Consider the following 27,950-nt stretch of genomic DNA (forward strand, 5'->3'; position numbering starts at 1 on the left):
GAGTGACACACAACCGCAAAATGTCCTATTTTCCAATAGGGTCCAAATGCAGTGCTCCCTCCTCAGGCCCCTCTAAACCGGAACTCTCTCCTCAGGCCCCTAGAGCCGGAACTCTCTCCTCAGGCCCCTTTTTTCATGTGTATCCGAGGTATTAGCGCCACCGCTGGTCGGAGGATACTGTAGGCTATTTATATTAATAGGCTACCTTACATTGAACTTCGGTTTTAGCATAAGTCAATAATGTTTAACAAAGCGGAAATTAGCATTGCGGCTAGCGTTACGTATTGCTAACATTACAAACATGATCACTGTTCTAACCCTGGCAAGCATAGAAAATAGGTTTGGCAGTTTAGCGTCATCTAGTGGTCATTATAGAATATCACATTTTTTCCGTTGGTCATTTGCAGCAGCAACAGCTGGCTCGTGTTATTGTTTATTGTTTCCACGGCAACAAGAGCCGGCTCTGAAATAATTCATTTTTTAACGTTGATAATACAAACAACACTACTCTCTTAATCTGAAATCAATATCCATCCTTGTATTTATGTTAAATGTTGCTTCATCAATTACCACTTCAATCATAAAGATGTGTAATAGCACTAAACATATATTCCATATTCCAATAACGTAGGATTACGGTGTTCATGGGAAACTTAGGCTACTGCAGGGGGATAAATTAACAATAACCATGCCGAGAACATAGCCTTATGTATCGTTGATGAAATGCCTCATTTAGGCTATCACCGGCCAAACTGGCTAGCGAGTTTTTATTATGAAAATGAAATTTAGCCCGCATTTGGAGGGTGTTAATTTAGAACTCTGTACCTAACGCTAGCCGCAATGCTAATTTCCGCTTTGTTAAACACTATTGACTTATGCTAAAACCGAAGTTCAATGTAAGTTAGCCTATTAATATAAATAGCCTACAGTATCCTCCGACCAGCGGTGGCACTAATACCTCGGATACACATGAAAAAAGGGGCCTGAGGAGAGAGTTCCGGCTTCAGGGGCCTAAGGAGAGAGTTCCGGTTTGGAGGGGCCTGAGGAGGGAGCACTGCATTTGGACCCTTCTCCTATTTTCTGACAATTCCTGCATTGTACAGCTTTAGCTGGACACTGAGCATGTTTGTTGTCCTTGCCACACCTGTAGCATTTTGTGTTGGGTGGTTTTCCGCCTCTGTCGCGATATCCTCCTCCGTGGAAGCTGCCGCCCTTTTCTTCTCTTCCACCGTGTGGCTTTGAAGGCCCCGCGCGTGCATGATTCCGCGCCACTTCACTGAGGTAATTAGCTTCAGCTGAGCTAGCTATAGCCTGTTGGCTAACTTGGCACTTTATCTGCTCGGCCTGTCTCACCATCTCCACTGCTTTGTCCAGTGTCAGGTCTGCCGTCAGCTGTAGCTTTTCAGACATCCCTTTGTCCAAGATCCCTATAACCAGCTTATGTTTTCAATCTTTGCTGGACCAAACTGGCATGTCTCGGCTAGCTCGTATAGCGTGCGGATATATTCCTCCGCTGATTCACCTTGTTTCTGTGCCCTAAGGTGGAAACGAGCCCTCTCGTGTATAACGTTCACTTTCGGAACAAAATAACTATTTAGTTTGGCCAACACAGTCTCGTAGTCATCATCCTTTTCTTCACCCACGAAAACAAAAGTGCTGAAAACTTGTTCGGCCTCCTTGCCCAACGCATATAGCAGCGTGCTAACCTGTACGACACCGCTCTCGGTGTTTAGCTTAGTAGCTGTTCGGTACCGTTGAAAGCGTCGCCTCCACTCCGGCCACTGCTCCGGCCGTGTAAAGTCCATCGGTTCGGGTGGGTTGAATTTTGCCATTACTCGAATCTGCGTTCTGACACCATGTACAAGCTTCTGTTCGTAAAATGAATGTTCCGTGACACGTATAATACAACTGGAGGAGTCTGCTTTATTCGTGGCGTGTCTGTAGTATCTAACGTCTTGCCCTGTTATATCCTACCGCCCTGCTCCCCGGCCCCCTTGCGGCAGCCTCATCTCCATGCCCATAACCTTACGCCATTGACTAGACCCAGTTACATGACACAGGGCGGGGTACAATGCTGATTCACGTACGCACACTTGTGGGTAATCTGTGATTTATAAAGGGAACATTGCGTACAGGTGTGCGTACGCACGGTTTTATAAATCTGAATTTTTGTGTGCGTATGCCATTTTAGGCTTTTTAGGACCCCTGGGGTCTCATTTATAAAACTGTGCGTAGGATTCTTACTAAAAGTGTACGTACGCCCAAAAAACCTAAATGCACACCTGTACGCAATGTCCCCAACATGCACTTTACTCCGAAATGGCCGGCGTGAACCTCAGTCAGCACTGCCTCCCTTTCCTCGTCAGACATGATGACCCTCCTTGGTGGCTGACCATCCTTGCCCTTCAAATACATGCAACCATCTACAATATAAAACGGTTAGAAAAATGGTCTTAAAATACTTAAAATAAAGGAGAACAATTTAGTTGTTGTTAAGATTATTTATATCGTATGGTTACTTAACAAATCTCACCCTGGAGCATGAATTTATCAGACGATCTCCGGAGGGAGCGCTTGTAGGCCTACCCTGGAGAGGCATCCTCCTTGTACTTCCCTGCTGAGAGATAATTAAAAATGTCACTGAAGGATGACATAAATAAGTAGCTACTTACAAAATGTTAAGTATAAATGAAGTATAAATGTCCGTCTATTTCTTTTGTATCTAGATCCTATATGTATGCCTTATATTATTCTGTAAGACTATCTAAATGTAACTCAACTAGTTAGTTAAATCTTGATACTTGATACAATTGTAGCCCTGGTGTAAATCTAACAGATTGAAACCGTTTAGTTTCTACATTCATTTCTACAAAAAGTATATGTAGGAAACAAAATTGTAGTAATGCAATTTAACTCAGTAATTTAGTTTACAAGAGAAACAAAAAGGGTTAATTGAGATTTAAATATTTCAGTGCTACATTAAACAAAGTTTCGCAAGAAGTTAAAAGCTAGGAGTTAATATAAATTGTTCTAAATAGGCTAGTTGTGAGCATTAAGAGTTGTGTAAACGGAACAATATTTATAATATTGTCCTTTATTTTGAAGTGTGTTATAATATTGTACTATTGGTCAATGTTGTTGTCAGTCAAAGTCGTTTGTGGTGAGTGGTTGTGAGTGGAGGAAGTGAATGTGTGAGGGAGGGGTTGGTGGTTTTTTGGAGAGGAGAAAAAGTTGAACGGACGAAGAAGAACGGGAGAGATTCACCACATGGAGAAGAGTAATAAACCGAAAATAAATAAGAGACACGAAAATAGCGAGCTTGGAGAAAATCTAAGTGGATTACTGAAGCTGAAGAAAGGTACACTACGGCACTTTTCTTGTCTAACCGCAGTGGTTATAGCAAACGTTGTGCTAGTGTGGCTGGCTAACAGTTGGAGCTAATGGCGGAGAGTTGCTAATTCAGAGGACACGGATTTCCGATCGGAGAGGACGACGGTGTGTTCCTGCTGAAGAGGACTTTGCTGTATCTCGTGACTGGTTTTCATTTTCGTGTTTGGAGCTGTGTTTCTCGGATTAACAACTAACTGTAAGTTGGATTTCTGTGAGTTTGCTTCACCGAAGAAACACGTCCTTCGGAAGCATCGCACACCAGCTACCTTCAGGCCTGCAACGGGGTGTGTGTGTCTGTGTGGTACCACGGTTAATATGTTTTGAGAACGTTTTGCAGTGAAACTGATTTAAGGAGGAATATTTGTTTAGTTGTAAGGTTTCAAGTGGAAACAGAAAGAAAAGGTTAATTGTGTGCGTCTAAAGCAATATTGCCATTAGCCTATTTGAAGGGTGTTATTTGTGTTATATGTTTTTATTGTTTTCAAGTGGATGCTAAATATCATTTGTACGTTTCAATTATCGTCCAGTAAACAATACTTTTCTTGTTTAAAGAGTTGTCTGGGGTCAGTTATTCTAATACCAAAATATAGATTTACATGTAAAAAATAGGGTAGTATATGACTAACCCAAAATAGGTAAACCTTCGGGGTAGCTACCTTAAAGAAACGAACTCAAAACACCTCATCATTCCAGTCTTAAGTTAAAATGTTACAGCTTGGGCACGTTATGGAGTGTTGGGGTGCTACACAATATATACAATCGGTAGGCTATTACAAAATGTTATACTGATATGTTATTCTGTAAAACTCTAGTGTAAAGCTAGCAAACTTGCTAGTTTCAAAAGTCTAAGTTACTATAACTTAAACTATAAATCAACTATTTACTACTGTTCTATTATTTATTTTTGTATACAAACAATACACTAACTATGACTAGAACTAAATGTAAAGGAATGATTTAAGGGTTATATGATAGTAGATCGTCTCCGGGTGGATGTCTTGATGCGTCAGCAGATAAATAACAACTCGAGCCGATGACGGTCCAAAACTGTGTGAGAGCGAGACTGAGGTCAATTGCAATTTAGAAGCGACTACCTAGCAACCAGAGTAGCAATCAGGATAGTTTCCCGCTGCTGGCACGCGCAGCCATCTCAGGAATTTAAGGTCGGCATAGCGACGGACGCGTCCTTGCTTCGGAACGGCATTGTGACGTCAGGTAGGACACTATTTGGCTCCATAGACCTCCATTCATTCTGCACTCGCTCGTTGGCGCCATAGACATAATAAAGAGTGCCACTTGTGTAAAATTCGCTGGCCAATGTTTTCCAGTAATATCTGTTTTATTTCTACAATAGCATTCTTGTGTCAGTTGTGTCATCAAAGTCAGTGTTATGGAATATGACATATCAAGTCTCAGTTCATAGCCGGGTATAAACCGTCCAGTGCAGTAAACATAGGGGGCTAGGCTACAGTAGCTTGCTAGCTACAATTTCAGTACAGTAATTTCAAAGATTATTGCTCAAAATTTCTCAACGTTGGTAAGATTCTATTTACAAAATGCAACAAATAGTACTGTAATGGTAAATATTACTTGTGAAAAGTAATCCCCTGAGCCCTATTTAAGATGGTTCGCCGATTAGAGCATGAATATGCTGCACAGTGTTGCGGCATCTTGTTTACTCTGCTGCTACGCAACTGGGAATTTGACCTTTCCAGGATGGCGGCCGCATTTCTCGCGCCCAGCAGCCTATGCGGCGTCTACTCTTTATTACGTCTATGGTTAGCGCCCTCACATGGAATTTCAACCAGTTCAGAACCCGGAGTGGCAGTTCTCTCTGAATTTGAATTTACGCAATCTGAATTTCAGCAATCTGAATTTCAGCAATCTGAATTTCAGCAATCTGAATTTCAGCAATCTGAATTCCTGCAATCTGAATTCCTACAATCTGAATTTTAGAAATGTGTATTTTTGGATCAAAATAATTCAGTTTAATTAAATTCGGCATACAAATAATTCAGATATTATATATTCAACAGCAAAATATTTCAATTTTATGAAATTTGACACACAAATATTTCAGAACTTTCATATTCAAATTCAGATATTTTTGTCAGCTTTCTAGCTCCATAAATCCGTTGCTTTGCATCCTCCGACGGATGGTCTGGTGGCCTACGCCGAACAGTTCAGCTATGTCCTTTATTTTTAAATCATTTAATAAACAGTTTTCGATGGACTCGAACGGAATGTGGATGGTTATTCGTCACCGTCCCATTTGAGGCTCCACAGCATCCAGCCGTTCCAGGACTGAAGAGAGGTTTACAATGGCAACCTCATTAATGTGTACGTCTGTGACGGCAGAGTATGCAGCCAAGCTCTCTGTGACTTGTTCTACTCGGTCACAGGCATCAGACTCAGATATATTATTAGTTTCTACCAGCTCAGCTAATTCTATCAGTGTCTGCACAATTTGAGGGAGCGCCATGATCTGTGATGCGTCCTCTAAAGACCCGGCAATTCAATCAATTTCCCGGCACATTTGCCATGTAGGCTAATGCAATGTATTTGCACACCGCCCCCTACCGAACAAGATGCAGGGAGCTTCAGCCAAGCCCCCACCTCTCGGCTTGAGGCAACAGCCCCGGTGGATGTAGTTGGTATTGCATTTCCGATTTTCTACCCGACTCGTCCGGTCGTTTTTATTCTATTAACTCCAGTCAGCATATCGAAAACTATCTCCCCCAATAATTTTTGTTAGATTCTCGAACCTGGCTCATACTACTAGCTTTTACATAGAATTTTTCCAGATTTTTGCAAAGATTGAAACCAATCCGAAATGGGTAAACTAGCAGCCCATTTATTTGCTTACGTCAAGAAAAGTTGCCTGGAAACGTGCTCGCGGATACGAACAATGAACGAGCACAAAAGGGAGCATCAGCAAATCGCTGATTTACCTGAGCTGAATGAGAACAAAGAGAAAGGATTTGATAATCTACAGCTGCCTGCCTTTATTGTAGTTTTACAAATGGTTGCACATACATGACGGTTGTTTGTAGAGTTAATTAAGTTATTTTAAAGCAGATTTAACCATTTTGTAATGAACGCTATTATGCACATGGCATGACAAACGTAATTATAGCCTAATCTAATTAGTTATAATATCGTGGCATGTTACGGCTTCATTATATATTGTTGACATGTTATTCTGAGGCAAAGACAAAGATGAATAAATCATGTCTGATAACGTCAATATTGTTATGGTCGTTATATTGTTAGAACTTTAAGTCAGTTAACACCACAACGATGGCATTAACAATAAGCTAGTAAACAACACTCATCATCATTATAATAGTAAAGGTATAGGCTTAATTTGCTTTGCAAAGCTAGAACAACAACGGAGCCAGATATTCAGGTTTAAAGTTTATTTATCCGACACAATACATAAGCAGTTAAACTATAAACACAAAGCAAAAAGAACAACGTATAGGCCCTGCACGTATAATACTACAGTACTAATAGTATTGATTTTTGTAAAGTTCACATGAAGTCTATCTGCTTCTTGATCGGACTTGTACCACATTCTGACAGAATGCATTTTCGTTTTCGAATTATGGGCAGTTCTTTGCGGGCAGAACACGAAAATGAAAATGCAATGTCCGCTCTGTTTTCTTTTTGATTATGGCATATACTTGCAGTCTTGAGGAAGAAAATGCAAATAGGATGATTGATTACAAATTGTATTTATGAGTCAAATAATGCAGCCACATTCATAAAATGAAAATGCATTTCTGGAAATGCATTTGAATTTGAATTGTGGTCACGATTTTGCGGCCACGTTCTTAAAATGAAAATGCATTTCTGGAAATGAATTTGAATTGTGGTCACGATTTTGCAGCCACGTTCTTAAAATGAAAATGCATTTCTGGAAATAGAATAAAATGCATTTCTGGAAATGCATTTTCAAATTTTACATTTAAAATTGAATTTTGGTATCTATTTGCTGGGGCATATTTTGAAAATTAGATTTCAAATGTCTTTTTCGTTTTCATTTTAATTAAGGGAAAGAATGAGCAGTCTAAAAGAATAAAATTAAGATGCAAATAGGATGATGGATTACTAATTTCATTTATGAGTCAAATAATGCAGCCACATTCTTAAAATGAAAATGCAATTCTGGATATGCATTTTCATTTGAATTTTGTACATTTGCTTCCATAGAAAACCCTCTATGTAACGCTTGCTTATCGCAGCACAGCAGAGTGCATTGGGCAGCGATCTGAACGGTGTTACGTCCCAACTGGTTCCTAATTTAAATGGTTCCCCAGCTGTGCGTGCACCTGTCAGTCTGCCTCTATCACCAGATTCATCACAAATTCACAGACATATTACTGGCGATTTTTAAAGTCGGATCTCAGCAAATATGAAAGTAGGCCTATGGGCTACGTGCGCACTACATTAGACTGCCATTCGCGACAAAATAAATGGAGAAAAAATAAAACATTTGCAGGCACATGAAGTGGGATTCGATTGCACTTGACTAGAGCAAAAAATATATGATCACTAAAGTCCATTGATTTATGCAACGAGATACCAGCTTGAAGGGAAAGTTCACCAGTTACGTATTTATTATCTACGTTGGTCTTCAGTTAACATTTTGATTTTGCTTCTTCTGAATCAACTGGTTCCCATAAACACTACCCGAAAACTCTCCGTTGGGCTGTGACTACGGGGCGTGTTTCAACCGAACTCGTAAAACAAATGCCTGTACGCTCAATTGGATAGACCTACAACCAATCGTAATATGTTGTTTGTTGAAAACGAATTCAACCCAAGGGCTCTTTCGTTTCCCCTCCATGAGTCACCACCTTACCGCGGTGGAGGGGTTTGCGTGTCCTAGTGATCCTGGAAGCTATGTTGTCGGGGGCTTTATGCCCCTGGTAGGGTCTCCCAAGGCAAACAGGTTCCAGGTGAAAGACCAGACAAAGCGTGGCTCAAAAAACCAACCATGAAGAAACACAACAATGGTTCCCAGTTGCCCCTGCCCAGAAGCGGGTCACCGGGGCCCCCCCCTGGAGCCAGGCCCGGGGGTGGGGCTCGATGGCGAGCGCCTGGTGGCCGGGCCTTTTCCCATGGGGCCCGGTCGGGCACAGCCCGAAGAGACAACGTGGGACCCTCTTCCAGTGGGCTCACCATCCGCAGGAGGGGTCATGGGGGTCGGGTGCAGTGTGAGACGGGCGGGGGCCTTGGCGGTCCGATCCTCGGCTGCAGAAGCTAGGTTTAGGGACGTGGAACGTCACCTCGCTGGCGGGAAAGGAGCCTGAGCTGGTGCGCGAGGTAGAGAGTTTCCGGCTAGATATAGTCGGCCTCGCCTCGACGCACAGCACGGGCTCCGGAACCAGTCTCCTTGAGAGGGGCTGGACTCTCTTCCACTCTGGAGTTGCCCTTGGTGAGAGGCGTCGAGCTGGGGTGGGAATACTTGTTTCCCCTCGGTTCGGTGCCTGTACATTGGGGTTCACCCCGGTGGATGAGAGGGTAGCCTCCCTCCGCCTTCGGGTGGGGGGACGGGTCCTCACTGTCGTTTGTGCTTATGCACCAAACGGCAGCTCAGAGTACCCACCCTTTTTGGAGTCTCTGGAGGGGGTGCTGGAAAGCGCTCCTCCCGGGGATTCCCTCGTCCTCCTGGGGGACTTCAATGCTCATGTGGGCAATGACAGTGAGACCTGGAGGGGCGTGATTGGGAGGAACGGCCCCCCCAATCTGAACCCGAGTGGTGTTCTGTTGTTGGACTTCTGTGCTAAACACGGTTTGTCCATAACGAACACCATGTTCAAGCATAAGGGTGTCCATATGTGCACCTGGCACATGGACACCCGAGGTCTCAGTTCGATGATCGACTTCGTAGTCGTGTCGTCGGACTTGAGGCCGCATGTCTTGGACACTCGGGTGAGGAGAGGGGCGGAGCTGTCAACTGATCACCACCTGGTGGTGAGTTGGCTCCGATGGTGGGGGAGGACGCCGGTCAGGCCTGGCAGGCCCAAACGTAATGTGAGGGTCTGCTGGGAACGGCTGGCGGAACCCTCTGTCAGAAGGAGCTTCAACTTCCACCTCCGGGAGAGCTTAGATCATGTCTCGGGGGGGGCCGGGGACATTGAGTCCGAATGGGCCATGTTCCGGGCCTCCATTGTTGAAGCGGCTGACCGGAGCTGCGGCCGCAAGGCGGTCGGTGCATGTCGCGGCGGTAACCCTCGGACCCGGTGGTGGACTCCGGAGGTGAGGGATGCTGTCAAGCTGAAGAAGGAGGCCTATCGGGCTTTATTGGCTGGTAGGACTCCTGAGGCAGCTGAGGTGTACCGGCAGGCCAAGCGGAACGCGGCTCTGGCGGTCGCGGAGGCAAAAACCCGGGCATGGGAGGAGTTCGGCGAGGCCATGGAGAATGACTTCCGAACGGCTTCAAAAAGGTTCTTGACCACCATCCGGCGACTCAGGAGGGGGAAGCAGTGCTCTGTCAACACTGTATACGGTGGGGACGGTGCGCTGCTGACTTCGACGGGGGACGTCCTGGATCGGTGGAAGGAATACTTTGAAGACCTCCTTAATTCCACCAACACGCTTTCCGACGTGGAGGCAGAGTCTGGGGACATCGGGGGGGGCCCTTCTATCTCTGGGGCCGAGGTCGCCGAGGTGGTTGAAAAGCTCCGCGGTGGCAGGGCCCCTGGGGTGGACGAGGTCCGCCCGGAGTTCCTTAAGGCTCTGGATGTTGTAGGGCTGTCTTGGTTGACACAACTCTGCAACATCGCGTGGACATCGGGGACAGTGCCTCTGGACTGGCAGACCGGGGTGGTGGTTCCCCTCTTAAAAAGGGGGACCGGAGGGTGTGCTCCAACTTTAGGGGGATCACACTCCTCAGCCTCCCTGGGAAAGTCTATTCAGGGGTCCTGGAGAGGAGGGTCCGCCGGATTGTCGAACCTCGGATTCAGGAGGAGCAATGTGGTTTTCGTCCTGGCCGTGGAACAGTGGACCAGCTCTATACCCTACGCGGAGTCCTGGAGGGTACATGGGAGTTCGCCCAACCAGTCTACACATGTTTTGTGGATTTGGAAAAGGCGTTCGACCGTGTCCCTCGGGGGCTCATGTGGGGGGTGCTCCGAGAGTACGGGGTACCGGATTCCCTGATCGGGGCTGTCCGGTCCCTGTACGACCGGTGCCAGAGTTTGGTCCGCATTGCCGGTAGTAAGTCGAACTTGTTTCCGGTGAGGGTTGGACTCCGCCAGGGCTGCCCTATGTCACCGATTCTGTTCATTACCTATATGGACAGGATTTCTAGGCGCAGCCAGGGTGTTGAGGGGGTCCGGTTTGGTGACCTCAGGATCGGGTCGCTGCTTTTTGCAGATGATGTGGTCCTGTTGGCTTCATCGGGCCGTGACCTTCAGCTCTCACTGGAGCGGTTCGCAACCGAATGTGAAGCGGCTGGGATGCGAATCAGCACCTCCAAATCTGAGGCCATGGTTATCGACCGGAAAAGGGTGGAGTGCCATCTCCGGGTCGGGGAGGAGATCCTGAACCAAGTGGAGGAGTTCAAGTATCTCGGGGTCTTGTTCACGAGTGAGGGAAGAATGGAGCGCGAGGTCGACAGGCGGATCGGTGCGGCGTCCGCAGTGATGCGGGCTCTGCATCGGTCCGTCGTGGTGAAGAAGGAGCTGAGTCGAAAGGCGAAGCTCTCTATTTACCAGTCGATCTACGTTCCTACCCTCACCTATGGTCACGAACTATGGGTAGTGACCGAAAGAACAAGATCGCGAATACAAGCGGCCGAAATGAGCTTTCTCCGCAGGGTGTCCGGGCTCTCCCTTAGAGATAGGGTGAGAAGCTCGGTCATCCGGGAGGGGCTCAGAGTAGAACCGCTGCTCCTCCGCGTCGAGAGGAGCCAGCTGAGGTGGCTCGGGCATCTGATTAGGATGCCTCCTGGACGCCTCCCTGGTGAGGTGTTCCGGGCACGTCCCACTGGGAAGAGGCCCCGGGGAAGACCCAGGACACGCTGGAGGGACTATGTCACTCGGCTGGCCTGGGAACGCCTCGGGGTCCCCCAGGAAGAGGTGGTGGAAGTGGCCGGGGAGAGGGAAGCCTGGGCCTCCCTGCTTAGGTCGTTGCCCCCGCGACCCGATCCCCGGACAAGCGGCAGATGACGAGACGAGGGCTCTTTCGTGACGTTGTAGATTAAGTTACTGTTGATCATCTGTCCATCATGTATAAAGCCCGCCCTGGCAATTTCATTGGTCCGTCCAGATCCTGGTTTTATGTAGTTGTTCCCAATATGAGACCCTCTAGACCCAACTTCCTGACCACATTTTGTGGGCACGGAGAAGTTGGGCTGGCAGCCAGGCTAAGAATTCGGTCCAACATCGGCAAACAAATTATATAAACACGTGAAAGTAGTTTTCAAGCCATCCAATGAAAGGGTGTATTGTTGACTTGTTGTAGCACACGAACATTGCACATCTGGCACAAATCCACCTAATTATTTAATATTTTTGCACCGGGACTTCTCGGCAGTTCTCCATTGAATTGAATGATATCCCCGGTAAACTCATAGAGTTAATATAACTTGACACAGCTACTCCTGTCTTCCAAGATGGCGTCCCCATTCATTTCTATGAAAAGTGGTCAGTGGCGCAGTAAGGCAAGCGAGAGCGCCAAATGGGCCGCGCCATCTTTGCTTGCAATTAGCTGTCATGAGCTTGTGAGCTGGAGTTAAGGCATTGCAGAAAGCTGTCCAAATGTGGTACAAGTCCGATCAAGAAGCAGATACATGTGAACTTTACGAAAATAAATACTATTAGTACTGTAGTATAATATGTATTATATGCTGGGGGGGGTGTTAGACAAGTTAATACAGAGTTGTAGTTATCTAAGGTCATACAGAGTTGTAGTTCTCTAAGGTCACTGTTGTAGTCATGGCCAAGCGTGCAGCCTGCAGTTCAGGGCTGGATTAACAATTTTCTGTGCCCTGGGCAACAAGACTCAAGGCCCTTTGTGTTTGATGTGATGCCAGTTACGGATTTTAAAAATGAATGCAATTTTTTGGGCCTTGATTTGAGCGCAAAATAGTCCGACAGAATTCAGACATTTTTTATGTGCTTTATTGACCTGTGTAAACTAATTTCTATGTACAAAGTTGTGCAACCTAAGACAACATTTATACCTCCTACAACAAATCCACAAGCCATGACGTTTTGATGATTTTATTTTATTTTTCTGAAACCTCAAAATATCACTATGTAAAACATATTTTATGAAACATAGCAATGTTTAGGCATAAGGTCTTGTTCAGGTTAGTGTCTATTCCGCTTCTTTTGCCTGATTAAAAAAAAGAAATTAGGAATTATTGTAATGAATTGATACACTGTAATGCATTTCTTGTCTGAACCCTTGGTGTGACATCAGGAGATCTTTACCTTTCCAGAGTCACGACTCTTGGTTCTGAGCTTGTTGACCTGAGACTCAGCAATGTCGGCACGCTCCTCAGCCTCTTCCAGCTCATGCTGAACTTTCCTGAACTTGGACATGTGGGAGTTGGACTGCTCCTCCTAGGGTCATTCATGTTGAAAATGTTTCTTTAAAACTTTGTAAATGTGCTTGCTGCAGTGATCATTTAGACAAGAAATATGCTATAGGTAAAGTCATAGAGATATCCACCGAAAGCTAGGAAAGCTTTATTTTGCATAAGCAAAGCTCAAATAAGTTATTAGACTTACCGCCTCCTCAGCCTGTCTCTTGTAAGCCTTCACTTTAAGCTGCAGCTTATCCACCAAATCCTGAAGTCTGGTTACATTCTTCTTATCCTCCTCAGTCTGAAGCAGAATAAAGGTACATTTAAATTATTTGTTGTATAACATATACTGTTATATAAACATATACTGTTTTTGACAGTATATGTTGTATGTGTTGTTACCTGGTATGTGAGCTCTTTGACTCTGCGCTCATACTTGCGGACTCCCTTGATTGCATCTACACCTCTCCTTTGTTCAGCATCAACCTCAGTCTCCAGCTCACGCACCTGAATGGAGGACATCAGCTCATGGGTGAACCTATGGAATCTACCACTCAGGCACAACTTACTCAATGCAATCAATCAATTGCATACAAAATACTGTATTTTACCTCAATGAAAGCATTTGAAGTCATTTAGAGTATCAATTCCTTACAGAGAAGACACACATTAAACTTATTCTTCTCAATTACTTTTAATACACAATAGTTTACTGAGTTTGAAGGTGACTATCATCTCACCCTGGACTCCAGTTTCTGGAGCTGCTTCTTGCCACCCTTCATGGCTAGGTTCTCTGCTTCATCTAGACGGTGCTGCAGGTCCTTTACTGTCACTTCAAGATTCTTCTTCATCCTCTCAAGGTGAGAACTGGTGTCCTGCTCCTTCTTCAACTCTTCTGCCATCATGGCTGCCTGCAACAACAGAATACAGGTTGGTTGAACTGAGGAACTGTACATACACATAGTATATTGTACCAGATTACATGAACAAAAATGATTTCTCAGTACAGAATTATATCATCTAGACCATATACTGGTGGAATGACCCAACAAACAAAGCCTTTTGAGAACTGAACGGCATAAGAATCAGCACCATCTAACACGTTTCTGCATAGATGGATCAGTGGGGGTCGACACTAGAATTGTGAACACATAAGTTATGAAGAAATCACTAGAACATGGCCACAAGGTGGAAGGTATGCTACCATAGGGGTAGGCTACTGTATGATGATATGGTGGTTCCATATTACTTTGATATGGCCTTAATGATGATGTAAGTAAAGTAGTGACTTAATAGTGACTGTACTTTGATACTTAGATACTTAGTTAGCCAGACTCACATCAGTGATGGCCTTCTTGGCCTTCTCCTCAGCATTTCTGGCCTCCTGGACAATGTCGTCCACCTCTCCCTGCACCTGAATCAGGTCAGACTCAAGCTTCTTCTTGGTGTTCAACAGGCTGGTGTTCTGGAAGAGACATATGAGAGACATGGATATAGCAAAAACAAAACCTTTGCTGTGAATGTTATGTGTGTGTGTGGGTTCTCCACACCTGGGAATGCAGCAGTCCCACTCTCTCGCTGGCGTCCACCAGCTCCTGCTCGGCTACTTTGCGGCCTCTCTCTGTCTGCTCCAGACCCACTCTCAGCTCTTCAATCTCAGCCACCATCAGACCATTTCTACGTTCCACCATGGCAGCCTGTTCCTTCATGTCGTCTGCGGCCCGGACGGCATCATCCAGGTGCAATTGGGCATCCTAGAATCACCACAAAGTGTAGAGAAGAATGAGAAGATGCTGCTGTGTACAGTATTTCTTAAACCGTCTTCTACTGCTTCAGCAGTACTGTTTGTACTGGAAGGTGTACTGTTCTTTGTAAGGATGATATTATGAATTGCTCTTCTATATACATGCACCCATGTTTTCCAAACCAAAACAAATATGATCTGAGATGGATATTTGAGCCCCCATTTTGTGTGTAGATCTGCAGTAATGGTCTGAAGTAAGTATTAATGTAGTTCACTGCAGTCTGCTCATCACTATGGTCAACATTCACAGTACCTTGAGCTGCCCCTGAACATTTCTCAGCTGCTTCTGGGACTCAGCAGCCTGGCGGTTAGAATGGCTCAGCTGGATCTCCATCTCATTCAGGTCTCCCTCCATCTTCTTCTTGATTCTCAGGGCATCATTCCTGCTGCGGACCTCAGAGTCCAGGGTGCTCTGCATGGAGTCCAGCACTCTCTGGCTGTTCCTCTTGATCTGCTCCATCTCCTCATCCTTCTCTGCCAACTTCCTGTCCACCTCACCCTTGATCTGGTTCAGCTCCAGCTGCACACGCAGAATCTTGGACTCTTCATGCTCCAGTGTTCCCTAATAAAGGAATGTTTTAGCAAATGTCATTCTTAATTGTGGTAATCCTTAGAATGTTTATCATTTCCACGTCATTCTGGAAATGTTGGCGAGTTTGTACCTCAGCCTCCTCCAGAGCCGTCTGGATCTCAGACTTCTCTGTCTCCACTGTCTTCCTGGCCTTCTCCAGCTCATGGATGCTTTTGCCAGTCTCCCCGATCTGCTCGGTCAGGTCAGAGATCTCCTCTGTGATTTGAAACAGAAGCTTTTTCATTTAGCAAGCTCAGTTTACTGGATCCAAAATGAGCTCAACAGGAAACTGTTTTACCCCAGTTGATAGTTCTGTAAATCAACTAATGCACAGTATAATGAGATGGTGAAATAGGAAATAATTCTCTCTTTTCAATAATACAAAAGCACTACATTTATCTCACGTTGCAAGTTCTTGTTTTCTCTCTTCAGAGTCTCAAGTTGGTCAAGAGCCTCCTCATAGGAGTTCTTCATCTTGAAGAGCTCTGTGCTGAGAGAACGAGCCTCCTTCTGAGCTCCCTCCAGCTCAGCCTGGCCCTCCTCATACTTCTGCTTCCACTCTGCAAGAACCTAGGAGAAAGCACACACAAAAGTAGCCTTTACAAAATTAATGTCAACATGTAGACAATGTGTTAGGCTCCACACTTACAATTACATCAAAACCTAGAGCTGCCACAATATTTTTCACCTTGTCAAAGTTCCTCTGCTTCTTATCCAGGTTTGTAGCCAGGCCATTGGCTCTCTCAACATCAATCATGAGGTCCTCAACCTCTCCCTGCAGCCTCTGCTTGGTCTTCTCCAGAGAGGCACACTTGGAGTTGGTGGCCTCGATGGTCTCCTCAGCTTCCTGGAGTCGCTGAGCCAGCTTCTTTCTGTTGACAAAAAAAGTATTGCAATTGTGTTCTGTCCTGAGAGCAAACTTTGAGTGGTTGACAGTAACTTTATATTGGGGAATTATGAATTACTATTCACTTTCTATATTGCAAGATTAAGGAAGACTATTGCATTTTGTGTACTTACTTGGCCTCTTCCAGCTCTTCTGTCCTCTGGATGGCATCAGTTTCATACTTGGTTCTCCACTGAGCCACCTCAGAGTTAGCCTTGGACATGCCACGTTGTAGCTCTGCCTTGGCCTCCTGTTCCTCCTCAAACTGCTCTCTCAGCAGGTCACAGTCATGCCGGGCAGATTGGACACCATGGGCCAGTGCGTTCTTAGCCTGAGAGGAAAATAATTGGAGATGTGGGTGAAGTAGTAAGGGACCAAAAAAGAGTATTTGTAAACCACTGTACTTTTAAACTGTCATAGTTGATAAACATAGGGATTCTTTAGTTGTTTTACCTTGACCTCCTCCTCAACATGCCTCTTGAGCTCCTCAATCTGCTGGGTGTAGGCCTGCTTGCCTCTGGTCAACTGAGACACCAGGGCTTCCTTTTCCTCCAGCTGGCGACCAAACTCACCTGTGGGCAATTAAGGAAGTTATTCCTTGGGTCTGATTCATTATTATACTTGTTTTGATTGTTTTCAATATACACCTTGTGGAACATATTTCTGCATGTAGGCCTTTGAACAAATATGTCCCATACCGTTCTCAGTGAGGAGTCGGGCTCTCTGTCCACTGATGTCATTGACCTGGCGAACATTCTCATCATTCTTGGTCTTGATCTCACTGAGCTGGTCCTCAAGGGTACGGCACATCTTCTCCAGATTGCCCTGTGGCACAATCATCATATTTCAATCGCATAGATACTATCGGGTTTTTTCTTTATACTGTTAAGTGTAACACAATGTTTTCCAATTGTTGAATTGTTAAAATGTAGTAAATTATATGAAATTACAAAGGTGCCTTTAAGAGGGAATTTAAAATCAGTAAAAGATTAACATGAAAAAGGCTTTCCACAAACCTTGGTAACCCACTCTAAAACCCAACCTTTTCGTACTTGGTATAGTTTTACATATATTCTATCTTTCTGTTTAAGTTTATTTGTATCACTGACCTTAGCCTTAGCAACTGCCTCCATGTTAGAAGAAAGGTCATCAATCTCCATCTTGTATTCACTCTTCTCTTTCTCAAGTTTCTGTTTGACTCGCTGCAGGTTGTCGATCTGCTCTCCCAGCTCTGCCACACTGTCAGCCTGCTTCTTCCTCAGGGCTGAGGCTGTGGACTCATGCTGCAGGGTGGACTCCTCCAGGTCACGTCTCAGCTTCTGGAACTCAGCCTCTCGCTTCTTGTTCATCTCAATCTGAGCAGCTGTGGCGCCTCCAGCCTCCTCCAGCCTCTCACTGATCTCCTCAAGTTCCCTGGACAGATCGGCCCTCTGCTTCTCCACCTTGGCCCTGGCAGCACGCTCAGCCTCAATCTCCTCTTCCAGCTCTTCAATACGAGCCTATAGTAGACAAAAACATTTAGCATCAAAGTCTCAAAATTCTGGCCCGACTAAATAGACAACGTGGATTTTAAACACAAACAAGGCCAATATCATCAAGGCAAAACCAGGAAATGTTACTTGTTTAGCAACTACAGCGCACCTGGAGCTCCTTGATCTTCTTCTGTAGCTGGGCACTCAGAGACTGCTCATCCTCAACCTTGCTGAGGAGCTGGCTGGTCTCAAAGTCCTTCCTTTAGTGCACACATGAATCCATGTCAGGTTTTGGTTTTGTGTCATTGAGTGGAAATTAAAAAAGGAAAGCACATCCATAATTGTTCTGTTAAGTATTTCAAAACAAAAGCCTTGTTATCCCTAATGATAAAGATAATCAATTAAGTAATATATAAGTTATCTGATTAGTATAATTAGAAACAAAAATCAGTTTCATAGGTTTTTATTATTGCATTACTTCAAGGTGAGTAATATGAATAATCATTGTGAAATGCATGACCTGTAGATAGGGTTAAACGTTGGACGTCAAAATGATTATGTTGAAGAAATATGAGGTGTAAATTCAATCGAAGGATTGCTGGAGTAAATTGAATCAATATAATGTCAAGAATGTCACTAATGATTATACATTACTTACTTCTTAATCTTTTCATCGGACTGCTGCTTGTCGTTCTCCAGGTCCATTATGGACTCCTGGGCTAGTTTCAGGTCTCCCTCCAGCTTTCTCTTGCCTCTCTCCAGGTCCATACGGAGCTTCTTCTCTTGCTCCAGAGAACCTTCAAGCTATAGGAAAAAACACAATTCTCATACTAAAGCTTTGATGTTAACAGCTTTTTATTCATTGTATAGTAATGTATAATATTCGTTATATTAGTCAGTTGTCCTACTGAATCCCTAAAACTAACTTTTTATATGAGATTTAATTCAATACCAATCGAGGCAAAGTTGGATAAAACCCAAAATTTTGCTCGAAAGGTAAGTTTACTCACATCATCTACTTGCTGTTCCAGCTTGGTCTTGGCCTTGGTCAGAGTGTTGACTTTGTCCTCCTCTGCTTGTAGGTCATCCAGTGTCTGCTGGTGGGCCTCTTGGAGGGCTTTCTTTTCCTTGGTCAGCTTGGCAACACTCTCATCTTGAGATGCCATCTCCTCAGTCAGGTTTTTAACCTGCACAAGACAACGTTAGTTCAAGTGAAAACTATTGTTTGGTGCTTTTGAACAAGCTACTGCTTGGGTATTGGTGATATGTTGATACCTTGTTCTCGGTGGCATGTTTCTCCTTCTCCACTTTGGCCAGGGTAAGCTCCAAATCATCAATGTCCTTCTTCAGCTCAGAGCACTCATCCTCCAGCTTCCTCTTCTTGGCTGTTAGCTCAGCATTGATCTCTTCTTCATCCTCCAGTCTTTCTGTTGTCTCTTTGAGTTTAGCCTCCAGCTGGATTTTGCTCTTGATCAGACCCTCACATCTCTCCTCAGCATCATTCAGACCTTCTGATTCCTGAGAATAACAGAGGTTAATTAGACTTGAATGTGGTGTGTGTGTGTGTGTGTGTGTTTTATGCGTGCGTGTGGCTCACTCACAGATGCAACTTGGAGAGCCAAGTCATTCTTCTCCTGCATAAGGGATACCATTTTCTCCTCCAGCTCCTTCTTGCGAGCCTCAGCCTTGGTAAGAGCAACTTTACATTTCTCATAGTCCTCTTTCATGTTGGCCAGCTCCTTCTCTGTCTCAGCACTTTGCAGAAGAGGCTTGATCTTGTAGTAAACCTTCATCCATGGCCAGTGTTTCACATTCATGAATGAGCGGACATTGTACTGGATGGTGTAGATAGACTCTCTGATAATGAGAAATAGACACAGTCATTGTTAAGCTCAATAGAAATTATGCAATTACATTGCAATTACATTGCATAATTTCACCCTAACTGTGACAATCAGGTCCCCCTGTCTCAGATTATCATCACCTGAGTATTAAGACGGCACTCCCTCTTCACGCCTGCAAACAATTAAACCCATCAGTCCACTCCCTCATGCTTTGTGTATTTAATCCAGTTACTCCCTTCACTCTGTGCTGAGTTTTGTTAACAATATAGTGACATTTTTTTAAAATATCCGGATGGACTCTGTTATATACTGACTTTGTTTTTGATCCTGACCTCTTATCTGCTCCACCTGTACTATTCCTAGACGGCGTGATCCAGACCCTTGCCTATGCTGTGGAACCTGACCAAGCCTTCCTTCATTGCCCAGTCCACCCCTGTTTGACCTACGCCTGTGACCTGACTACCCTTTTGGATTGTCTCTCTGGCTCTGATAACTGTGTATGACCCCTGCTTGTCCAACAACGCCCCCATAAACCCGCACTTGGATCCTTTGTCTTGGGAGTCTGTCCGTTACACTAAAGCTAACCCATTCCTACATGTAAAATCTATCATTCCAAAAAAGCCCAAGATAGCCATCATTTTAAAATGATGAAAATCATTATTCTTACAATAGCTTCATAGTAAAACCAAATGTATCACTCCCTAAAAACAAGATTTGAATGGAAATACTTGAATCAATATTATTATTTTGTTATCATCTCCATCTCACCTCCTCTCCATCATCTTGGTAAACTCCTTCCTCATCACGTATCCACGGGCAAGAGCCTGTGTCATGGTTACCAGATTAGCGAGCTTCTCATCTCTCATCTCCTCAAGGACACCAAGCAAACCAGCTTTGAAGAACACCTGAGACACAGGTATGGAAAAAAAACTTGTATAAACAACATTTGTTGTTTATACAACAAACAGCAACACTTTAAACTGCATTTTGAATGTTAACCAGGTAAATGAGATATTTAATAACCTTTGTAGGTCACAAACATGAGTTGCCAGTGTCCCATCATCAATAGTGTATGGTATGTTACCTTGGTGTGTCCAAACTTGTACTCCTCATGGTTCACATCAATTGACCCAAGCAGCTTCTCAGAAGCCTTCTTGTTATCCATGAACTGGCCTTCAGGGATTACACCGGCATTCAATACTTTGTATCTGAATAGGGAGAAATGTGTTTTATTAATTGCTATGTTGTTATCTATCTACCATATCTTTGTTGCATTAGTGTGTTACATTACCTCTGCTTGAAGTCAGCATAGAGGATTCTACTGGGGAAGCCCTTTGTGCAAATCCGAATACCCTCCAGCACACCATTACACCTCAACTGGTGGATAACCAGGAAGTTCTCCATCAGACCTGGATGAAACATTTAGGGTCAGCTATTTAATTTGTGGAACTTGATTATAGACATAATAATAAAATGAATGTACTCTATGTTTAAGGTACTACAGGCAAAAACACAGATGTTTGTTCAGTTGGTTAATTTCGATATTTTTTATACAACCTTCGCCGAGAAAACAAAACCTTAAATCATGGTCTGTTACCATCCTTTATTGAAATCTGTCTCAGCAAGTTAAGAAATAACTTAAATGAATTGTACATTGTTGGAAAGCTTATTCTCTCAAGCATATGGCTGGCCAAATCATATATTTCTATTTACTTTTTTGTCATGGAAGTGAGGGGGGACGACACACAGAGCGATAGAGAGAACCCGTTCCAACACTTCTAAATGTTGAACAGCGGTTTTCTCAAAATGGCATAGATGTATAGATCTAGCACACATGTCAAGCTAAACAAGTCTTGGCTCATAATGGGTAAAGCCACACATTTTTACATACTGCTTTGTAATTGCAATATCTAGACATGTTCAGAGGGATTTTCTTTTTTTTTTTTTGCCAATCTCATTTTATGTGGTGTTATAGGCCAGAAAAAAGGGAAAAACGTTGTTGTTTTTTTAGCACTGGTCAAGTGCATTTCAACATAATTAACTGAAAAACATTATTTTGTCAAAATCCTCTGAAAAATTCTAACCAATTAGTTATTGATCCCATTAAAACAAACCAAAATGTTCTGACTTAATTTATGATGTAGTAGCCGTGTTCTACATTGTATGCAAATTAGCGCATATTTAATTAGAAATTAATTAATAATAATTTATTGGGCGGGAAACTAAAAGTCACAATACAAATATATCTTAAATTTTTGGGTATATTCATGTGGTAAAGTTTCATTCTGATATAAGAACAGGATTTTTTTTCTATTCACCTGTAGTACCTCCCCATAAAGTCGATAATGACTTAAGATAAATAATATGTAAAACAATATGTTTTACCTGGAGTCTTTGACTCATTGGGGATCAGACACCGCACAAAATGAGGGTGGGTGCTCCTCAAGTTGGTCATCAGCTTGCCTAAGTTCTCCTGCAAGGTTGTTATAAAGCATTGTTACTCTCAGATATTATTCACAATAAAGCTAAAATGCTCACTAATACTAAAGTACAATCACAGCATGAAACTATCAAAAATTGTGTTAAAAAAACCCTCACTCACTCTGAACTGAGAGGACACAGTCTGCATGGAACCTCCCTTCTTCTTGCCTCCTTTCTTTGTGGTATCTGTTATGGGAGTATCAGGAGTTAGACAATATAATATATGAATATGTCTTGTTGCTTGAACAGTACTTTTCAAGCAACAAATCATGTTAATATGTGTAATGTATAAACCTGTGTGTTTGTACTCTAATTCAACCATACTAACCCTCAGGTGGAGGAGCAACATAGAGTGTGGCCAACAGTTTGGTTGAGGACTTTCCATACAGCTGAATCACAGAGTCGTTCAGGGGATCCTTGTTCTTGTCCAGCCAACCAGTGATATTGTAGTCCACTGTACCAGCATAGTGGATCAGAGAGAAGTGGGCTTCTGCTTTGCCCTTTGCTGGTTTAGGCTTCTCAAATGCTTTAGTCTTTCCAAGATGCTGGTCATACAGCTTGTTCTTGAAGGAAGTATCAGAAGCTTTGGGGAACATGCACTCCTCCTCAAGGATGGAGAAAATGCCCATTGGCTGTGTAGAAATATACTTTGATCAGTCAAATATGCTATGTATAAGATTTAGCTGAAACAAAAGTTTAGTCATACTGTATCTACGTGTATGAATAACCTTGTATCCTTGCCAGGTATGACATATCCACAGTTTTTACAAACACCTCACCTTCTCAATAAGCTCAATGCAGGCAGCCAAGTCCATGCCAAAATCAATGAAAGCCCAGACAATGCCTTCTTTCTTGTACTCCTCTTGCTCCAGAACGAACATGGTGTGGTTGAAGAACTGTTGCAGTTTCTCATTGGTGAAGTTGATGCACAGCTGCTCCATGCTGTTGTACTGTAGATTTGCAAAGTTTGGCAGAACTTTATTGAGCAATCCCACCAGGCCGTATGCATTTTTTACTTTATCTGCACTTTTTGTTCCTCTAAATCAAATCAGTAGGTACTAGAGTAGATACTATCTGTATAGTTTAATGACACCAAAGAAACCACTTTTGAACGTATTTCTAATAATTTTGTCAAATATTGCCATAATGACCTCAAACTCACGTCAAAGATCTCAAAACCAGCAATGTCAAGCACACCGATGTAGTAGTTCCTTGGCTGCTTGGTGTCCAACATCTGGTTGATGCGGATGACCATCCACAAGAACATCCTCTCATAGATGGACTTGGCCAGAGCACTCACTGAATTGTTCACCTGTGTTATAATGTTGGTTCCACTTAAACATTGATTTCATTTTAAGAATAGTTTTTTACCCGTAATAATTGAACGCTATGCTAAAATTACAATCAAGCTTTATTTCTTAACAGCTTGTTGGTTCAAATTGCTCTGATACTTTTCCAAGCCTTACCTGAGGCACTGTCTGACCCTTGGTCACATACTCATTGCCGACTTTCACTCTGGGGTAGCACAGGGCTTTCAGCATTTCTGCTGAGTTCAGACCGAGAAGGTAGCCAATTTTATCAGCCACTGGGGAGAGAAAGGAGCAATGTGCATCAGACAGCAATGTTTATCACAGGAATATAGTTAAATGAATGCTCTTCAGAACATTGACACAAACAATTCAGCTTACCCTCTGTGCCATCTGGCTCAGCCTGCTCCTCACGCTGCTTCTGCTTGAATTTCATGTTGCCGTGATGCATGACAGCACCGGTAAACTTGTAGATGCTCATCTTCTCTTCACCGGTGAAGCCCAAGATGTCGATAGCATCCTGGAGTGGGAAAGAAAGTTTACATGAAACCACCAATACATTATGATTTTCAAGTTAAACCCTTTTAGTGACTTACATCTGTGGCATCAAGCTCGACTGTGTCATCAATACTGGCCACAGTGATCTGACCCTGGCTGATCATGGGATAGTCATAGGGGTTGGTGGTGATAAGCGACATTTCTGTGGAGACAAAACAAAAATTATTATCACCCAAGGCATGTGTATATTTTATGTAAAAGACTGAACCCTTAACGAGTGGACAAAGGAGTAAATGCCATTCAGAACATCTTTCCCTACAGTGCCTCACCAACAAGCTCAGGTTTGTGGTTGGTCATCATCTGGTAGAAGATGTGGTAGCCTCTCTCATCAGGCAGCTGGAAACTTACTCTGGACTTCTCCAGCAGGTCTGTGAGAGACATGGTTGAAAGGATAGAGAAAAACGAGAACAATTTGAATCTAAAGTGACTGGACACCAACATTTATATAAAGGATCAACTGGGAAATGATCCAAACCTACTTACAGGTCTCAATGTCAGCACTTGCCAGTTTTCCATTCATGTGGAAGTGAATCCGAATGAATTTACCCTGAAAGAGTGCATAGAGAGGGCTTTTTCAACATATCCTATTGATTTCTAAGTTAGTGTAAAATATTTTCCCTCCAAACTTACAAAGCGAGATGAGTTGTCATTCCTCACTGTCTTGGCATTACCGTAGGACTCCAGTAGAGGGTTAGCTGCAATGATCTGATCCTCAAGAGAACCCTGAAGGGAGACAAACCAGTTGGTCATATAGACTGATCACCAATATTCCAAAATAATTATCTTGTCACTTTGTCTTTAATCATTCACTCCTGGAACGCTTCCCCTAGACTAGGTCTAACCCTGTTTCTATATTATCTTTGAACACCTTTAGTTTTATATGTTTGGTCAGAGTTAATACAGTACCCCCCACTTAAAGAATGTCATAAATCCTTAACCTCTTGAGTTGCTATATAAGTAACATACTAACACTCTTATTAATGGTATGCTGTATGTAAAACTATGACAGGACTGCTGTCAAGAATGACAACATATCTGGATGAAGATATAAACTATATTTTATCTACCGTAAGTATGCTTGTTTTCAAATGTGGGGGGACAGATGTTTTTAATAACTGATGATGCAGCCAGTGACTATAATTTTCTTGTGAGGATTTATTTACAGTTTTTATGTCAAATGAAACATACACCCTTGAACTGTACCTTGGACAAAACTTTTTTGGAGGGCTGAAAACAATGATGGGTCAACAATTGATTGTATGCACTTTATATGGTGTATGTAAGGTCATACCTGCATTTTGCCGGGTATTACTTCCTTCTTCGTTCCAGAAACAGCAATTGTGGCAAAGTACTGGATGACACGTTTGGTGTTTACAGTCTTTCCAGCACCGGATTCTCCACTAGTTTATTAGATTATAAAAATATAATTTAGTGTGCATGAACTAAAATAAGTGTTGTCAAGCTTCTTAAGTCATTAATCACAACTATTTTCACATTTATATACATATAAGTATATATATAGTATATACATAAAATATACTCTGTTAAGTATTAAACTTACGTGATTAGGACTGACTGGTTCTCCTTATCTGAAAGTAAATTGAAAAAATAAATATGTCGGAAGTGATACGAGAAGAAACTAAGAATACATCCGTCCATCTATTTATGAATTCAGCCATCCATCAGTGAGCGTCCATACCAGTCAACATGAACTGATAGGCGTTGTCAGAGACGGAGAAGATGTGGGGTGGAGCCTCCATGCGCTTCTTCCCTCTGTAGGCATTGACAACTTCCATGTCATATACAGGGAGCCACTTGTAGGGGTTCACCGTGGCACAGAAGAGCCCAGAGTAGGTCTGCATATGAGCAGAGAGTTAACGGAAATATTGCTATTAGAGTTCAACTATACATTTTCTGAGGGTGTCATTTGCTTCCTTAAGGTGGCTCATGTCTATATGTGTAGTTTTCTTACGTAGATCATCCATGCGGCATAACGCTCTTTGAGGTTATACAGGACTGTAGCTTCACTGAGGTAGGTCATCATGGCCATGTCCTCAATCTTATCATATTTAGGAGGGTTCATCTGCAAGACTTCCTCTTCTTTGAAGGTTTTAACCTGAACAATTATGTCAATTACATGCATGAAGCTTACACTAATTGAATAATATATACATTTTGAGTGAATTTCAATCATATTTCATAGTTTTTGTAAGTTTGAAACAGCTTAAACGTGTCAGTAACTGTGGCTGCAAAATATAGATGTACAGAACCTACCAAATAGTTTTTTCATTCCTCTTACCTCGTCATTGATAAGGATTTTCACATCACACTTCCCGCCATCTCTCTTAACAACCAGACCCTTGAGGTAAAACTCCTTGACATCGGGTACATAGCAGGCATTCTTAGAATCAAATGGTGCAGCCTGGGCCTCAAGCCTCTCCCTCTCAGGTTTACGAAGGTAAATGGCGGCCTTGCCATATATGGCCATCTCCGCGTCCGTACTCATGGTGCCGGTTTACTGGGGAAAAAATATATCACTGTTACAAAATCTATTCCTTCTTTTGATTTAAATTATGTTCCCTTTCTCATTAATTCATAATTATCCTGTGGGCCTGAAAGTATAAATGATGAATGCATTTACTGTACATTACTGTAAAGTAAGTAGGCCTCAGAAGCCTACAAAAGGTGTACAATACAAATACAATTTAACATTTTATACAATTACAATGGTAGATATACCGATTGGTGCTTTAGCTTTGAGCAGTATACACTCATATGAAGCGTCAAACTATGTCTCACCTGTTTTTCCCCTCCCAGATGAAATTGACTCTTAGTTGGTGCTGTAAAATATGATTGTTTTGAGTTTTTTTTGTAATTTATCCAGAAATAAAACAACATATACAATATTTACATGTCATTGCTATACCTCCCATCACATTTGAGTATTACATAGTAGGGATGTACTGATAAGAAAATGATTGGCCAACACTTTAAGCTGTTATTTACAACAAAACTGCCCAATGCTAATATTTTGACTTTACTCTGGGTTAATTTTAAATAATTTGTACATATATTTGATGAAGAAAAAATGTATACCATTCAGACATAGGACAAATGACGACAAATTGTATATGGTATACACATTTGATGGACACATTGACACGTGTAAAAAAAAACATAACCTATTGTAGAAATATGATGGTGCCTTTTCAAACATCACATTTGGTTGCAAGTAATCAGCCATTTTAAAGTAGTCAGCCGATATAAACATTATTTTTTTGGTGTCCAATATCCATTCATGGAAAATGAATCAGTGCATCCTTGCTACACAACAAACATGATTTACTGTAAATGTTAAATGTCATTCAAGAACAAAAACATCTACATCCGATATCTTATAGTAAAGCAAAGTTTGTCGTCCCAAAATAGTATTTCAGTTATGGGACAAAACGTATTGTATCACATTGTCTTTACATTCAAAACTCAATCTTACATGTTTGTCCACAATAGTTGACTCATTTTTCTTGGATATGGGCAAGGCAAACCTACTTATCACGTAATAAGCGTTAAAAGTTTTATCTATGTGCCTGATCTCAATAAAAAGGATGTGAAAATAACGAGGATAAGTAATAAGTATCTTACCCCACAGGTGGAAGTTGTCTGTCCTTGGATGCTGCTCTGTGGGACTCCTTATATCTAGTGGAGAGTGATTAGCAAGCAGAAGCTAATTGTGGACTACTCTCCTAAAGGAGATGGATTAGAGACAAGAGTCTACAGTTTGACTCTTACCCCGTCCCTTGCTTTCCCTCCTTCACTCTATGTCTCTATTGCATAATATAGGACATTTCTGAATATATTACGCATTATGTTCATTTTCTTGGAGTTTGACATTTGTTTTTTTATGGGTTTACTCATATAGGTTGTACAATAATATATACAAATGCCTTAGCTGGATTTCTCTGAAGTACAGAAAACATTAATGGTTGTAATGAGTACAGCACTAGATCCAGATGGATCATTAGCGATGCATATTTATAATTGTATTCTTTTGTTTTACAGCATGCAGTGTTTGCACACCTTTTGAAAAATTGCT

The 27,950-nt window shown here is 42.7% G+C and overlaps 1 protein-coding gene across 1 annotated transcript; it reads right to left on the bottom strand.

Annotated features, from left to right (window-relative positions):
• Nucleotides 1–12,610: 12,610 nt before the first annotated feature.
• On the bottom strand, nt 12,611–26,697 carry LOC146300722 (myosin heavy chain, fast skeletal muscle-like). The gene is made up of 40 exons (XM_084705214.1): nt 26,657–26,697; nt 26,157–26,375; nt 25,830–25,973; nt 25,557–25,713; nt 25,419–25,446; nt 25,149–25,257; nt 24,488–24,580; nt 24,341–24,404; nt 24,127–24,225; nt 23,896–23,999; nt 23,681–23,819; nt 23,459–23,577; nt 23,155–23,304; nt 22,772–22,942; nt 22,321–22,624; nt 22,114–22,178; nt 21,897–21,984; nt 20,803–20,920; nt 20,596–20,719; nt 20,280–20,416; nt 19,269–19,524; nt 18,943–19,185; nt 18,678–18,854; nt 18,326–18,471; nt 17,837–17,927; nt 17,305–17,694; nt 16,894–17,020; nt 16,649–16,767; nt 16,330–16,526; nt 15,998–16,181; nt 15,714–15,879; nt 15,401–15,525; nt 14,992–15,300; nt 14,485–14,688; nt 14,274–14,399; nt 13,675–13,845; nt 13,337–13,441; nt 13,140–13,235; nt 12,840–12,971; nt 12,611–12,741 (listed from the first exon to the last, which is right to left on the bottom strand). Exons 2-40 carry the CDS (start codon nt 26,361–26,363, stop codon nt 12,724–12,726), a joined length of 5,802 nt encoding a protein of 1,933 aa, XP_084561340.1. The 5' UTR covers nt 26,364–26,375; nt 26,657–26,697; the 3' UTR covers nt 12,611–12,723.
• Nucleotides 26,698–27,950: the final 1,253 nt, after the last annotated feature.

Source organism: Hypomesus nipponensis, chromosome 2, assembly GCF_054491055.1.
Source record: "Hypomesus nipponensis isolate SF chromosome 2, ASM5449105v1, whole genome shotgun sequence".
NCBI classification, from domain to species: domain Eukaryota; kingdom Metazoa; phylum Chordata; class Actinopteri; order Osmeriformes; family Osmeridae; genus Hypomesus; species Hypomesus nipponensis.